At 35.3% G+C, this 16,896-nt stretch overlaps 2 protein-coding genes across 3 annotated transcripts; one reads left to right on the top strand and one right to left on the bottom strand.

The window, feature by feature from the left end:
• The first annotated feature begins 1,383 nt into the window (after positions 1-1,383).
• On the top strand, positions 1,384-8,611 carry LOC125863353 (transcription factor GAMYB-like). Of its 2 annotated transcripts, XM_049543545.1 has the most exons (5): positions 1,384-1,941; positions 3,567-3,605; positions 3,721-4,074; positions 6,953-7,922; positions 8,015-8,611. In XM_049543545.1, the coding sequence occupies exons 2-5, from the start codon at positions 3,597-3,599 to the stop codon at positions 8,263-8,265; spliced, it is 1,584 nt and encodes a 527-aa protein (XP_049399502.1). In that variant the 5' UTR covers positions 1,384-1,941; positions 3,567-3,596; the 3' UTR covers positions 8,266-8,611. The 2 variants fall into 2 exon arrangements, with proteins under 2 accessions (XP_049399502.1, XP_049399509.1); XM_049543552.1 differs by lacking the exon at positions 3,567-3,605 and having other exon boundaries at positions 1,385-1,941.
• A 637-nt stretch (positions 8,612-9,248) lies between these two features.
• On the bottom strand, positions 9,249-16,896 carry LOC125863426 (BTB/POZ and MATH domain-containing protein 4-like). The gene is made up of 4 exons (XM_049543627.1): positions 16,218-16,896; positions 12,760-13,105; positions 12,229-12,505; positions 9,249-9,979 (listed from the first exon to the last, which is right to left on the bottom strand). The coding sequence occupies exons 1-4, from the start codon at positions 16,622-16,624 to the stop codon at positions 9,792-9,794; spliced, it is 1,218 nt and encodes a 405-aa protein (XP_049399584.1). The 5' UTR covers positions 16,625-16,896; the 3' UTR covers positions 9,249-9,791.

Genomic DNA, 16,896 nt, shown 5'->3' on the forward strand with positions numbered 1-16,896 from the left:
TTATATTCTCCAACTTTGGGTGTGCATAGGTAGACACTTAAACTTGTATAAAATTGAACAAATAAACACATTCGTCTTATGTGACATCCCATATGACAATTTTGTGTCCTACAGTTACGTGTATTATGCCACGTAGGACGTGTATGTCTACTTGTTCAATTTTATACAAAGTTAAGTGTCTACTTGTGCACACCCAAAGTTGGAGAGCATATATAAAAACTGAAGTCAAGTTAGAGGGCATATTTATGTATTGTGTCATTCACATTTATGTCATTTAATCTTGGGTGTGCACACTTAGACACACAAATATATATAAAGTTGAACAGAGAGACACATGCGTACTACATGACATCTTATGTGACAATTTGAATCCAACGTGGTGCCCTATGTGTATTATGTCATGTAGGACTCACGTGTCTGTTTGTTCAACTTTATGCAAATTTAAATATCTACTTGTGCATCTCCAAAATTAAATAACATAAATTTTTAAAAAGTTTAAGTTAAAGAACATATTTCTATTTTACGCCAGTTATTTCTATATCTAGTTAGATAGAATGGGGATTTCTATCATTTATTTCTAATAAAAAATATATAATATATACTCGCTTACGATTTGAGTATTAATTGGGAAGACCCTTCTTTTAAATAATATATATAAAAAAGGAATTAATAAGTCACATGACTTTGAAACCAAGAGTAAATAATTCTTTATTTATACAACCCCACATGTTAAAAACTCCTCTATTTTTCTTTGTTATTTATTTGCAAAGTAATCCAAGATTTCCTTTGCTATATTTTTTTTTTTTAAGAAAGAAGAAAAAATGGTGAAAAGATAGAGAGAAAATAAAAGGTATCATCAAAGAATGTGGTGTTGTGAATAAAATTATTTTTTCTTTAATTAAAAATTTTGTTTTTAAGCTTTGAATTTGAAAAAATCTTTAGTAAAGAATTTTACCTTATTTCCTTTTTCCGACCAAAGTCACTTAGAGGTCGTTTGATGAGAAACAAGTTATTCATCTATTATTTTTCGTATAAGTCATACGTCGTTTTCTAGGTAAATAAAAAATAATTTTTTCTGTATAAAATTAATACGACGTTTAGTTGACAATTTAGAAACCCGCATATAACTAATACAAAATAAGTTAGGAGGAATTATATGTATTATTTTATGCAATGATAGACAATGGAATACTAATAATTAATTCATGCATAACTGAGCATGTATAAAATAATACATAAATTCACTCATTACTAATCTCTAAGTAACTCTAATCGGCTACTAAATCGAATATTTGAAGAAAAATAAAAATAAATAAATAAACGTGGTAAAAGCTTCAAATTAAAGAAAGCAAATGATTTCTTTTTTCCTTAATTTAATAATGTGGGTGTTTATCTATCCCTAATCTTTCTCCTATATTTTCTCACTCTTCTTGTTGCAATGTAAAACCTCTCTCTTTCTCTCTCTTTTTTGTATTTTTTTTTGCCCTTTTGGCTTCTTTATTTGAAATTCCTTAAGCTGCTGACACCTTAACTATCTCTTGTTGTGTTTCTCTTTTCTCAAACTCTTTTTGTTTTCATTAATAAGTGGATCTTGATTTCTTTTCTTCACCAAACAACAATTGGGTGGTTTTGCTCAAAAAGATTCTTACTTTTGTTCATTTACTCATTTTTAAAGTTTGGGGTTTTGCATTACCATTTCATCTTTCAGTTTTGTTTAATGGGTCTTGAAAAAGTTTGAGTCTTGGGTTTTGTATAATTCACATTTTGGGTTTTTTGAGTTCATTTTTTAAAAGGGGTTCTTGTATATTGGGTTTTAAGCTTAATTTCAGTTTTTTCTGTGTTGAATTCAATTGAATTCTGTTAATTTTTTGTTAAGGGACTGATAAGTGGTCACTAGCTCAAGGACTTTGTTGGACTGCTTCACTAGCTTTCTTAATTCAGGTATGATTAAATGTTGATTTTGTGATGAATTTTTAGTTTGAGCTTGTTATGTTTCCTGGTTTTATTAGGCCTTTATTTGTCTAAGCATTTTTGTATGTATTTTTTTGGTGGGGGGTGGGGGTAGGGGAGGTATGAATGGGTTTTAATTGGTGTGAGTGAAGTCTGTAAATTTTAGGAGTTCATTTTCATTTTGACAACAAGGAAGAGGATATACCACTGTAATCTCATTAGTGGGGTCTTAGGAGGGTGGTGTGTATACAGTCTTGCCCAACAACGAAAAGAAAGATCGATTCTTTGGAATCAAGGTAGAGTGGTGTGTATGAAGTTTTACCCAACAACGAAAAGAAAGATCATTCTTTGGGATCACTTGTGAAGTTAGAGAGATTGTTTTCGATAGATTCTCGATTTTCTGATTTTATTACGTGTTAAATTGCTTTTGGGGTTTGGAGTGGGTGGGGCTAGGTGTGAGTGGGTTCTTATTGGTGTTAGTGAAGTCTGTAAATTTTCAACTAGGAGTCCAAGTGTGAGTAAGCTAGCGTTGGTCATAGATTTTGAAAATTTATCTTCAAATATCTATTTGGCTATGAAATTTGATTAGATTTTGAAAAAGTATCTTCAAAATATTTTCAAGTTCACAGTCCAAATTTTGGGAAAATTTTCACTTCCACTCGTAAAACTTCAATTTTTTCCTAGTAAAATGCATGTCCAAACACAATTTCAAGTATCAAAATCACAATTTCAAAAATTGAATTTTCAAGTTTCAACGTCAAAATCGTGGTCAAACGTGAGCCAAGTATTTTGACGTGGTTGAGGGTCTTGCCTTCCATAGTGGAGGTAGAGGGTTCATTAGTAGCATAGCTTCCGCTTCCGCTTCCACTTCAACTTCCCCTTCCCCAGTCCATGATGTAATAAAAGAGTGTAGGTATTTTAACCTTTTTAGTGTGAGGTTATGCTGTGCAATACAATTCACAGGACATTTTGTGCATTTGTCCTTATGTTATTTTAATCGGAATTTTCATAGTGAAACCAACAAGAGCCTATTGGTGGAAAAAGTTCCCCAAAGAAATTGATTTCCTTTGCAGCTAAATTGTTGAGTTCGTGATATGCTGATTTTGAAGCTAAATGATTGATCAATATTATCGTCATCTTCTTTTATTTATTTGTTTTCAGAAGTTAGCAGCTTCTTTGTTTTATTCGACAAATATGACGTATATGTTTATTTGCTTTGATCAAATCATAAAGTTATTATATATACCTAGGATTGAGCTCAGTGAATTTCTTTGTGGACTTCATAATATTAACATTTTACTTCTTCTGTTTCATTTCATTTTACCCCAAATAACTTATTGTGTCGTATTATTTCGTAGTTAATGAGATTAGGTGGGTCTGGTGAGTTTTTAGAAGTTTGATGCCCTGAATTATGTATCGGGGAATTCTGAATAAGTTATCCCTTTTCATCATTTATCGTTTTATCTTTTATGTTATTCTGTGTGAATCTAGGTGAACTTGCTTTCTGAAGTTGGTGGTTTATATCTATCGTTTCTAAATTCTGTGGGTTCAGCCCTTTTGTAGTGCTGTTATTTGAATAAAATCCTTAACTTATCCCAAGTTTCTTTTTTTGGCAGTTTCTGATATTAAGCTCGACTGGCTTCGTCATGCACGAGGTCACTCGCTTGGAACATATCGCCTTTATTTTTGCCTCGACTTTATAACAAACAATTTCATCTCCTTCTATTGGCAATTACATGCTATTTTTTTTAATTTATTAAACATTTTTAGGATATGAGCATGACAAGTGAAACCGAGGAAAGGATGACATCCAAAGTTGACATGGATTCACCAGATGAAGCTAGCGGTGGAGATTTAGGAGAAAGTGTACCACTTAAAAAAGGTCCCTGGACTTCTGCGGAAGATGTGATTTTAGTGGATTATGTCATGACACATGGTGAGGGGAACTGGAATGCTGTGCAGAGGCATTCAGGACTTGCTCGTTGTGGTAAAAGTTGCCGTTTGCGGTGGGCAAATCACCTGAGACCAGATTTAAAGAAAGGTGCATTCACCCCCGAGGAAGAGCAGCGGATAGTTGAACTGCATGCTAAAATGGGAAATAAATGGGCACGAATGGCTGTTGAGGTTCATACTATCTCTCTATCTTTTCATAAAATCTTCAAATAAAATGTCTTTAACTGGCATCCTTCATTTATGTTTTTACTTCATATTAATTCCTATTTAAGTTGGATTTCCTACCCCCGATAAATTCGAGGTTTCTGCCATTACTGTGGACAGAATCCATATCATCATTCCTTCCGGACAATGTCTTGTAGTCCTTGATAAGTACTCTTTTTATTACTCCCTTTATCAGATTTTCTGTGGTATGCTTTTCTTTTTAGTCTATCCCAAAAAGAATGACATATTTATATATTTAGAAACAATCTAACTTTAAACTTCCTATTTTACCCTTATGAGATGATTTAGTACTACAGAGATTTCTATGGCTTGTTTTATGCCTTAATTTCCTCAAGTTTCAAAAGTCTTTCTTTCTTAAACTTTGTGTTCAGTCAAACAACATCAGGTAAAATGACATGGAGGGAGTAATACTTAAATTTTGAATAAGTAATTAGTGTTCCCTCCATCTTAATTTATGTGGCACTGTTTGGCTTGGCAAAAAGTTTAAGAAAGGAAGACTTTAGAAATTCGTGGTCTAAAATAAATCTTAGACATTTGTGTGGCTATAAATCATTTCATTAAGGGTAAAAGGGGAATTTTAAAGCCAGTTACCTATTTCAAAAAAATTATAGAAAAGTGACGTTCATTTTGGGACAAACTAAAAAGAAAAGGGTCTGACATAAATTGGGACAGAAAGAGTATTATTTTGATCAGTATGTCGTCTAATTATGAGTCTTTGCTATCCTTCAAATTTCCAGTTGTGTGTCCGGGGATCTTGATCTGTTCAATCTTTTTGAATCAGATTTAGTTTTTCTTTCCGGTATCCCCCTGCTTGTAATCATGCTATCCCAAATTCTATAATTGTTGACAACTTTTGTGTTATCGTGTTAAATTATAATAAGTAATCCTCAATGATACAGCTGAGGGACTTTCGGAAACAGCCTCTCTACCTCCACGAGATAGTGGTATGGTCTGCGTTCACTCTACCTCCCCAGACCCCACTTAGTGAGATTTCGCTGGGTATGTTGTTGTAATCCTCAATGATACTACAATGTACTACGGAAAAAAAACAGTAAGATCCTCACTAAGAGCACTTCCTAAAACCAGTCCTGATGGCTCCTCTTGTTGGACTGGACATCGGCCTGCCCAATTACTTATCAAAGAACTAGCAACTGAGCTAGTATTGGCAGTCATCAATAGCATCAGTCATGTCAATAGGCTCTCTAGTGCCAGGAGGAGTGTCTTTAAACAGAAAGCGCTCAGATGGCACTTTACCTCCAGAAATCAGAATAAGAGAAAGCCCTCACTTCCCACCCATAGCTCTCGCGTAAAGTTATCCGTAGTTCTTGTTGACACTTCATGTTGTGTAATCAAACCCATCCTGTTTATTGATAACAGTTGGCCATCCATTTAATTTGCTATGTAACTAGAGCTGCATTTTCTTTAAATCCTGGTCAGGGTATGAAATGAATTCCCTTACTGATAGACTTGTTTCTCTTACGTATGTCGATTGGACTCATTTTCAGAACTGAAGTGGACTCAGATTAATCTATCTTGTGAAAATGAGACTTGAATATTTAGAAATATAAGAATATTACTACAAGATGCAAATTTCTTATTTCAAAATGATGAAAACATGTACTTAAAATCTTAATGAAGATTGTTTTGATAATTCATAGAAGCATAATAGGACTACCACTTCGGGACACAGGGGTTCTGAGCCTTAGAAATCCAAAATATTACATCTACTCAGATGGGCATTGCATTAGGGGTTGATCATGTGAACAGTTTATGGCCGTACCAGCATAGCTTTGCCAATCAGGCTTTTGTTGGCAAATGGTTTTTCTATATCTCTTTAAATAGAACTTGTTATTAACTATTGAAGTTTCGTTCTCTGGAGTATCTTGCTGCATTTGTTTTGCTCTATGTTCGACACTAAGGGGTGTCCAAAATTCACCTAATTATGCCTTGATCAGAAGAGATATGGCTTGGATTTAGAGATTCATATACCACCGTAACAGTTGCCAGAATCCAAGATGTAAAAGGTTTCTGGCTCAATGAGGTTATTGCATCGTCAAGTCTCATCTACATTAACAGATTTTGTTTTTTTTGAGAACGGTAAATTTACTTCTATATATCCATCAGGTATACTACCACAAGTGTAGTCCCCCTTCACAAAAGTTGTCACTTTACATTAACAGATTTGTATGTACATTTATTATACACTTGGTCATTGTCCCTTGACCAGGATATGAAAACTAGACAAAAATGTTTGCCTGGTTAAAAGGTGAGAACTGAAGTTACAAATAATGAACGCCACATTGTCAGAGCCCCTTTCTCCCAAGACGATTTTCTCTAACACTATCTGCTGTCACTTGAAATAGTCCGAGTTACATTCTTCCTTCATTTTGATACACATGATTATGCTAATGAATAGTGTTTTTGTTCTTCGTAGAACTTATACAGTTATACTTCTTTTAGTACTTTACATTTTAAAAAAGGTCTCATGACTTTGTAAGAATCTGTCTCAACACTTATGTGGTCCCGGATTTGCTGTCCAACTTCTACTTTAGGTTCTCCCACAGCTCATAGTACTTCAATAGTCTATTATGGACTAGAAAAGGTTTAAATTCTTTAAAACACTAACCTATCATTTCCACATTGAGACCCGCTTCTGTATAAATACCATAATTGAACTCTTATCACAATAACAATTAAAGAGAAATAATGTTAGGCTGGAGATATTATTTATTAAGTAGGAGTGTGATATCTTCAAATTCTCTGTTGGATAATCGGTGGTATATGATTAATATTAACTTTTGTTATGCCCTTTCTACCCTTTCAGCTGCCTGGCCGCACAGATAATGAGATAAAGAACTACTGGAACACCAGAATAAAAAGACGACAACGTGCAGGCTTGCCAATTTACCCTCCAGATATTTCTTTCCTGGTAAGTCAGAACAAACAAAATGAGGAGTTGGGTGCATTCTCCTCTGCAGATGCGCAAAATTCTGATGTCTTGGGAATTAACAATTTTGAGATTCCTGCTGTGGAGTTCAAAAAATTGGAACTCAATCATCTGTTGTATCCGCCACAACTTGCTGACATTCCTGCTCGTAGCTTGCTTAATGATCCTGTAAGTAACTTTCTGGCCCAGGGTCATAGGGCTCCCTATAGTAGTACGTATTTCCTTTCTACAACGTATCCCTCAAAGCGTATACGAGGATCAGAATCTGTGTTCTCCGGTTCAAATGGTGATCTCCTCAACTCCTTACAATATCAGAATGACGGTTCTTTGCTTGCTCAACCCTTGGGTTTTTCTTCATATAGTCATAATTTAACATATGATGATAACCGATCATTCTCAAGTGTAGTTCCGGGCGGCCATGCCTACTTAAATGGCAACTCCTCTTCAGAGCCCACATGGGCAATGAAGCTGGAGCTCCCTTCACTCCAAAACCAGTCAGAAAACTGGGGCTCACCTCATTCGGCTCTTCCTTCATTAGACTCTGTTGATATTCTGATTCAATCCCCTCCAGCTGGACATAGTGAATCCGGTAGTCTGTCACCTAGCAACAGTGGTCTACTGGATGCTGTGCTTCATGAATCCCAAACTATGAAAGCTTCACACGATAACTCACACCAAGGGAACGAGACATCTGGTGTTACAGTCAATAATTCATGTCCAGATCTCAAAGGATGGGATGGGCATCCAATCTCTCCTTTAAGTCAATTCTCTGCATCAGTATTTAGTGAGTACACCCCTATCAGTGAAAGTTCATTACACGAGTTCCTGTCAATGACCACAATGCCAGGTGAGGACGGTTCATTTACTGACTACTCCTGGTTATCTGCATAGTTGAAGTTTATTGTGTTTCTATAATTGGATTCTTCCATGATGTTAAAGGATGCAAGATTAAGCAAGAGATTGTCGATCTAGCCCCCTTGGACGAGGAAGACGACACATCAAACCAAACGATCTTTTCCAGTCCCAAGACACAGCATGCTAATAACCATCTGGCTTCGAAAGATGCTCTTATTTCTTGCTTTTTCGATGATTGTGCCTGGGATTGCAAGCAAATCCATGCAGTAGCCACATCATCAGGTCAAGCTAGTGGACACAATTCTTGTTCTTGGGATGCCATGTCAGCCGTGTAGGCTACAGCCCGAATGAGATTATGATAGTTTTGATAACGTCTTTTGACACAAAAGTTGGTTATCTCAGCTATCCATTTCTGGGTTTTCCTGTGTGCATCAGTTTAAGGCAATCTAGAGACAAAAACAATGAAATATTTTTTTATGTGGCATCAAGTTGGACTGCAGTTTTCTAAATATTAGACTGAGACATGCTTAATTAAGGCAACATGGACAGTGAGCATTCATGTAGCCTACCTCAACTTGCTTGTTATTGATGGGGTGGTTGTTTGCTGTTGTAAATCAACTATGGAATATGCTAGCTTTTTATTTTTCGATATTCTATATAAAAAAACAAGCAGTCGATCTCACAGGATGAATGACTTCCAGTGCATAGATGCACCAGTTAGCTCAAACAATTAATTTTAAATAAAACGTAGTCTGGTGCACTAAGTTCTTGCTTTTGTCGGGATACCAATAAAGAGTTCAATCACATTCTTGAAACAAAAATCTTTTACACCTCGATGATGTAATATTCACTTGTACTCTTCTAAACTTAGATTTTTTGATTTACTATAAACAAAAACACAATACCCGTGATTTGAAAAGGATATAATGTACGCAAAACTTATCCGCCCTACCTTCTACATAGTTATACATAGCTATATAGCTATATATCCAAGTGACTCTTACCATTACCATTTCTAGCGCTCCCCCTCAATATAATGGCACAACTGCTTAACTCCACTTCGAAAATGTGTGTTTTTAATTTTCTATACAGAATTCATTGCATTGGCAGGAAATTTAACATTCGTAAAAGTTCATAGTCTTTAATTTTCTTAATAATGACTTTTAAGTTTTGAACTTTCACAAAATAGGTTCAAGGACCAAAATTACACATTTGGATAAATTGGGTTGAATACCAGAATAACGAAAAACAGAATAAGGCAAAATCACCATTTCCACTATTCAAACAGATATGAGAAAAAAGAATCAACCAAACAACCCATATATCAACAGAAGAATCAACTCATTTCTCCCTAGTCTTACTACAACAGCTTAAATGACAGGTCTGATCTGACTTTCACTGAAGGTAAAGAACACAACCAGTAAAAATTTTGAAGCTAAGAGTTGGTCTTACAGAGTTCCAGAGCAACGACTACTTGCCAGCATAGGAAATAGGCAACAGCAATTCAGAAGTTTGGTACTAAACCAGAGAAGAGGCAGCAACGTTTTTCTACTAAGCATCACTTGTGAAGTAGAAACAAGAGTATCCTCCAATCAGGGGTTGAAGTTACAAAGGCTATAATGGCAACAGCAAAGGTATCGACTTTCCAGAATCACGTCTTAACCCTAAATAGTCTACTGAAACTCAAACTTGGTGTCAGCAAAAATGTTTAAAAACTCAGTATGGAACAACTTCCAGGATACTGGTATTACAAACAGACTTGTTCGGTATTTCAGAAACTATGGTACATTTACCTTCCTGTATCATTTTCAACACATCTTCCAATATACAGAACAATAAAATCAGGGTTCTCTATCTAAAATCAGGTCCGGTGCCTAACCCTCCTGCCATTGGTATCGCCACCATCGGAAAGCTGGGCCCAAACGCTTCTAGACTTTCCGCCTCCACTGCTACAATCATCCTCACAACCAGCAACGGTTTTAAGAAGCTCTGACTGAAGAGAAGGGCAGTTTTCCTTCAGGTATTCAAATCCATCAGATTGCATGACAGCTGCAGAAATATGCCAACAAATAGATGAGGGAAATTGCAGTGCAAAGAAAGCACGCGAAAAACACACCTACAGGCTGCAGTTTTCCATATACCATAGCCTTTAACATAGAAAGGTCCCCAAATGAACTTTGACACTAGTTATAATCGAAGCTAAACTCCCCAAGGGGGCAGCAACTCATCAAACAAATGCTCGAGACACTTGGACATCCAAAGGGATATGCACATTCTTTTGTGACATTCTGTAGCACTAAGTCAGTTTTTTTTCTTTGGATCAGTTCTATAACAGTATCTCACTTAGTGTCATGACTTGCTCAGTGAGACTTCTTTTAGAGCCCACTCGATGGAAAAACAGGTTTGCAATTAAAATAAACTATGTGATTCATTTCATCATTTTTAGTTCATTCACCAAATAATAGCCTGTTTGGATTGGCTTATTTCAAGTAATTTAAGCACTTTTGGAGTGTTTGGGTAAATTAAAAAATGCTTATAAGCACACTTGGTTTTAAGCTAAAATGATAAAAATAATCTTTATGATAAAAATAAGACAAAAGCTATAAGTTACAATTTCTAACTTATGGTTTTTGGCTTATAAGTCAAAAATCAAAAGGCAATCCAAACAGGTTCTAATACTTCAAGTCCATTTTAGCAATAAGTGCCCCCTCCCAAAAGCACTCAAATAACAAAACCAGAAAATAATTACATTGATCTATAACTTTTTTAGGTATCTTGATTCAAATTTGACATATCCTAACTTGGTGAACACCAAAGCTTCTGATGCAGGAATTACCGGCTGTTTTGATGCTTTCTGCTTTAAGACAGTGGTGAGGCCAAGAACATTTCTTCTTTCAGTTCAGTGAAAAATCTCATTGCTATTTTGATGTTCATATGCAGAAAACTCATTTGATTTCCCAATTGAGAATTTATTTCACTTGAGTGGAATCCAATCATAAATCATTCCATGATGCACCCTAATGCAGCTCTAGAGAAAAGCAACCTAACAACAGAACAACGGAAGCTGGAGTTTGACAGTTAAGTCAGACTTCTTTTGGTGCTGTGTAGAGTGTGGCTTAAGACTTGAGGTGCATGGCTGGGTGTAGTCTTGCTGGTGCAACAAAAGGAGATTAATGGATCCATAGAAGTTCAGTTGATAACACCATCGGGCGAAATTGTGTTCAACGAAATTGAAGTCAGCATGTATAACATCCGTGGCATAGATGTCCATGCCAAATTCATGAGCACAAGTTATAACCATTTCCCATCCCTTCACCAGGAGAGGATAGCAATCCACTTCATCAGCGTAATTGCTAGATACTTTTTTGCTATGGGCTTGTTACATTGTCTAAAGAGGTACTGATCAAATGTATATCTGGGATGACATGCAGCTTCTCATTTTGTAAGAAGAAGGGAGGCCGTGAAAAAACAACAAGGTAAAGACAAAAGAAATGCATCATAGAAGCCCTTCATACCCAAGTCTAACTCTTCAATAAAATATCTCTAAATCCCCTCTTTTTTCCAGTTATCTCTAGAGAACCTCCAGTGCGAGAGAATCCCAAATTATTGAATATAGGAATGAAATGGGTCCAAATGGAGCGAGATAGACACTGAGGATTCATATAGCAAACCCTTAGCTAGGAATCAGGCAGAGCTTCTGTGTCTGTCGTTGTTGTTTACGATACTCTAAAGCAGCTTCAATTTAGAAAAGTTCTAAGCAAAATGCTCTTATTCCACCTGGCAGCTGCACTTCTCAATTTTCAGTATTTTCCATGAGAAGAGAAAAGAAAAAGAAGAGCATTCTCAATAAAAGAAGAAAGACTTATTTCCTTTTATGTCCTATCAGACATAAAATATATGGTCAGCCTCAGGAAAGAAGCATAATGCCCTACTGAATAGGTTTTGGAAAAGAGAGAAGGCAAGAAACTCAGCAAAGAGACAGACATGGGAATGGTTAACTATACAGACAAAGATAGATCCGATAGATACTGTTGACATGCTAAGGGTCCACTACTCCACAGCTTTCTGCTCAAGTGAACAAAAAAAATGACAAATAACCCGCCCAAGAAACAAAAAATTTGGGGGGGGGACACCAATGACAAGGCAAAATGCACAATGTTCATGCTAAACAAACCACCAATTTTCATTTATTGCAATCCAAGACAAGGAAATTGCACTAGTTTCACCTAAACAGTTCAGGAAAACTGCAGAAATCACTATAAAATATAGACAAGTTGCAATAATAAGATCTCTTATACCTGCAAGATTTTCAGCAGCAAACCTAAGGCAAACTGCTTTGAGTTCTGTGGCATGGTAACGGTCAGCTAAAGCAAGAGTTCTGGAAACAGAGTTCACCGAGATATCTTTGCAAAGATGAGATTCGCACACCCGCCTTAGTCTTGTTAAATCATACCGATCGGCTGCTGCTAGCAGTTTCGCTGTCAATGTATCGGTCACAGAAGGAATAGAAGAAGAACTAGTATCTTCTATCTCTTCATCTACAAGAGAATCTCTGTATATGAAGTGCAACATAGCCTGTTTCATGCCACAAGAATATATATATCAAAAAGAAGGGTGAGTGAGAATGTCATGTTTTGTTCTGAAGAAATTTGATCTTTTTCTGCCAAAACACGGAAGTTATTTTGGAGAAACAAATACAGCAAGAGAGATGGAGCAATGCCACTATTTGAGGCAATGAGAAATTTTGTCTTCTTCGACAGCACAAGAAAACCCAATTTAAAATAAAATGATTAACAAAGTAAAAAAAGAAAAATGAAATTGATGCTCACTTTAAAGACCCTGGGTTCCATATCTGTGACAACAATCTCCTGCGTATCGCCCATCAGTTCATCAAACAATTCAGTGCGAAATACAGGAGAACGAGCAGTTAATACCAGCTTATGGGCATGAAATTTTTCACCAGCCACAATGAAAACAACATCAGAGCCTTCCATATTCTCTAATAGCATTCCAAAGTGTGATCCCATATCAGAATCTGGAACCTGGATTGGCTGTAAGCTCGAGATATCAATTGTAGATCGAACAACTCCCACAGTGCAATTGATTTTCAAACAGTCATCCTTGAGATAATCTGAATTCTCAAGTAAAGCTCGTCTAAAGAAACGTTTGTATCCCCTGCATCACATAGATAAACAACATAGCAAATTTTGTCTTAAGTTGTACCAGCAAATATTAGGCTTAAAGTAAAAGGGTAAAATAAAGCTCAATTAGGCCTAGACACAAATTCTAGTTTGTATTTTTTCTTTCATTCATGCCAAAGAATAGAAAATTTCAAGAAAGACAGAAACCTAATAATAGAGCATGTGCCAATAAAGGAAATGCATCACTGTCAGCAAGTGCCTAATATTTCCCCTAAATACTTCGACTCGGTTAGATCTAAGTTGCTCGGACTCGGGTGTCCGTATCCCCGAATCTTAAAAGCTAAACACTCTACCCACCCCGGACCACCTGTGGGATTCCACTTGGTATGTTGTTGTTGTATCTAAGATAAAATTATGAGGCCAGATTGGGGAAGGGGATGAGGTTTGGATTAGGATCTCGGGGGGGGACAAGTAATGAGAGTAGGGATAAATCCATGCGACTTGCTTTTCCTATTTTTACTATGAAAGCCATTTTCCTTATTTCCAATAAGCTTACTTTCCTAAAGAAAATATTTTCCAAAAAGTTTTTACCAATCGAATAAGAGAAAATACCATACCGAACACGCCCTGATATGGGGTAAAGATGACAATTAGTAAGTAATAAAGAATTTATTTATTTCATGCAATTGGTCGATAAAAAAAGATACGATTTCCTTCGAAGAGGCAACACAAATGCACCAAAGGAACATTCTTAGTAATTTCTTTAGACTTTATTAATTATTCCATCAAATGTATGAATAATATTTTATTCCTATTTACTCAATATTTCGTAAAAACTTATACCTATGTTTTATTAAGCATTCTTTGCAGACATACTTGGCATTTTACTGAAAGTTGAGACCTTTATTTGAGAAAGGAAAAGGAAAGAAAGGAGAAAGTATTTATGAAGGAAAGGTAAGTTGGAATTAGCTAACTTATCATTAATTATCATAAATAATCATTAGTTGGAATAAAAGGTGTTTAATTTGATAAATATAATGTCTAATTGTAAAATTCAGGTATTATCATATAACCTTATGTGAGAACTAACAAAAAAGGTGATGAAATTCTATATATAAAAAATGATATATAAAACACATTGTGTTGCCAGGGGCTGAGGCATAAGGGTACGGGGGGATTCAATTGAACCCATTTCGTTGATAATTTATACTACATATGTAAATAGGGGGGGAAAAGTTGTATCTATATAAGTTGTTAAATCCCCTTGGCATACAAAATAAAAATAAATTGATCACCATTATTGAATTATGACTCTTCCACTGATTGTTATGCTATGCAATGTTACGATTACAGCATACCAAGGTACTATATCACAAGCTTTTGTATTTATAGTAATTTTTTTAACTTAATCTTTCAAAAAAAAAATTGTGAAGGAAATATCATAAAATCTACTATATATATTGATAATATTCTTATAAATCTCATATTTGAAAAAAAACAATAGCTCCCAAAAATGATATATGACTTGATTTTCGAATTAAGGGAATAATTACTAAATAATAGTTATTGATAATTTAAGAATTAATTAAAACACAAACATAATAGTGTGAAGGTGCAAAACAAAGAAATAACTTCAATGTCGAAATATACTGACAAAAGAAGTTGGGGAAGTGAAGAAGTAAATGAGTTAATAATTTATTTATGTTTTTGTAGATATCATCTACTGTCTCCATTCACTTGTACTTGACCATTTTGAACTTTGCACGTCCCATAAAAACAATGATTAATATGAGCATTTTACTGCAATATCCATACTAATTAATGTTAAGCCTTAGATCATGAGAAATAATTTGGGATATAAGCAATTAATGCTAAAGGTAAGACGTGAAAAAAATATGTTTATCTATTGATATGACAAAAGTGACGAGTAAAAGTGAAAATATATTTTTAGTATAGTCGACAAGTAAGAGTGAATGAAGGAGTAAAAAAGTTGAGATTTTAATGACAGAGAAGGTTATAATGTTACACTCTATACAAATTGTACTTGATTGCATTGTTACAACATACATAGAATTACTATTAAAAGGACGAGTAGAAATCAACTTTATATCTTCATCCATGGATTCTTTATTCATACTTATTCAATTAGAAGTATTGATCCAATTTATATTACTTTTTCATTTTATTTTTACAAAAAAATCAAGTAATACTATTTTTTATTATTTCATTAAATTATATTTTAAAAATAATATACAACTTGTTTTGGTACAGAAAGAAAAAACAAATTTTACCGCAAACTGGTAGTGAGTAGGAATGAAGACTTCACATTATATTTCAAATTTGATACAATTATCCTCTAACTCGACAATTTGCTTAACTTCACTTACAACAGAAAGTCTGCAGAGAGACGAGAGAGAGTTGTTCGGATGGTAAGTACCCCTTACTTTCAACCCGAAGGTTGTGAGTTCGAGTCACCAAGGAAGCAAAGTCATTTAGTTGTCCACCATGAAAGTACAGAAATGCATCTAAATACTCGAACACAAATTGTCATACTTAACAAAATCCCAATAGAACTCTGCCTAATCAAGCTTACCAAAGCATAGCTAGCTCTGAAGCCCGCTATGAAAAGGAGTGTTGCAGTAGGTAGACAACAAGCATAATATCATCTAACTATAGTTAATACTCCTAATACCGAATCCTGAATAAAGTGGATGGAAATATAATTATACCCGACCCCAACTAATTTCTCTCACAACTTCACATAAGGCAGAGGAGTTTGATCACTTTTGGGGTAATGGTGGAGGAATAGAGGCATACTAGATTTACAACAACAACATACCCAATGAAATCCCACAAGTGAGATCTAAACAACATACTAGATTTGATTGAACAAAATTCTAATCAACACAATTGGAACTAATACTTCCCAGAAAGCTCATAAATAGCAGCTGCAACAGCACATCTTTCACATAAACCAATACAATAAAACAACAACAACAACAATAAAGCATGAAATTCACTGCAAATTAAAGCTAAATTACATAAGCTAAAAAGAATCCAAAAAGAAAAAAAAATCTCAACTTTACCACTGCCCCAAAGCTCGGCATCAAATTAAAACTAAATTAACAGGAGTTAAAGCAAATTACCACATGCTGCCGCGGTATTTCAATGTATACGGTCCACTTTCAAGTGACCGATCAAAATGACTATGAACCTTATGCTTCCCTTTACCACTCTGATCAACCAACGTCAATTCAAACAAAGCCCTAACATCCGTTCCTTCACTCGCCAACGCAATAAAAAGTGACACATACGTTGAATTATCCTCAGGGTTTTTCCCATCAGGATAAAAGTAAATAGCCCATTGATGTCCACCAACGGTAAAATTATCACTCGCGATGTGTTTCCCAACTCCCATTCCTTTAGCCAATGAATACCCCTGAATCACAAACCTGTGTGAACCGTTTACCGTTTCCGTCACCGACCGGGAACTCGTCGCCCGGGTTAACGGACTCGTGTCGGAGACGTGGGTGATTATCGGCTGCTCCGACATTGTGAATTGTGGATTTTTTTGGTTCGTTAGGGTTTGGAAAAGGGGAAATTCATGGAGGAAGGGGACTGAGAGGGAATTAATTGGAAAGCTTAGGGTAAAATATGGGAAGATTGAGAATGAAAATTTGATTTAGGGTTTTGGATTTTGTTCGGAAGATTGAAAGATAAAACAATGGTCGGAGATTTTCGAATTAATTGGGTGGCGTTAAGAACTTTGGGAGGAAAAATATGGGAAGTGTGAGTACTACGAAAATATGTTTTATGACATATTTT

Source organism: Solanum stenotomum, chromosome 1 (assembly GCF_019186545.1).
Source record: "Solanum stenotomum isolate F172 chromosome 1, ASM1918654v1, whole genome shotgun sequence".
Taxonomy (NCBI): Eukaryota; Viridiplantae; Streptophyta; class Magnoliopsida; order Solanales; family Solanaceae; genus Solanum; species Solanum stenotomum.

Coding starts and splice junctions, on each gene's coding strand:
- LOC125863353 (XM_049543545.1), top strand. Junction 4,075..6,952: donor GGGCACGAATGGCTGTTGAG/GTTCATACTATC, acceptor CTACCCTTTCAG/CTGCCTGGCCGCACAGATAA. Junction 7,923..8,014: donor GTCAATGACCACAATGCCAG/GTGAGGACGGTT, acceptor ATGATGTTAAAG/GATGCAAGATTAAGCAAGAG.
- LOC125863426 (XM_049543627.1), bottom strand. CDS start 16,624: ATGTCGGAGCAGCCGATAATCACCCACGTCTCCGACACGAGTCCGTTA. Junction 13,106..16,217: donor AAATACCGCGGCAGCATGTG/GTAATTTGCTTT, acceptor TATGTGATGCAG/GGGATACAAACGTTTCTTTA. Junction 9,980..12,228: donor TGCTGCTGAAAATCTTGCAG/GTATAAGAGATC, acceptor ATATTTCTGCAG/CTGTCATGCAATCTGATGGA.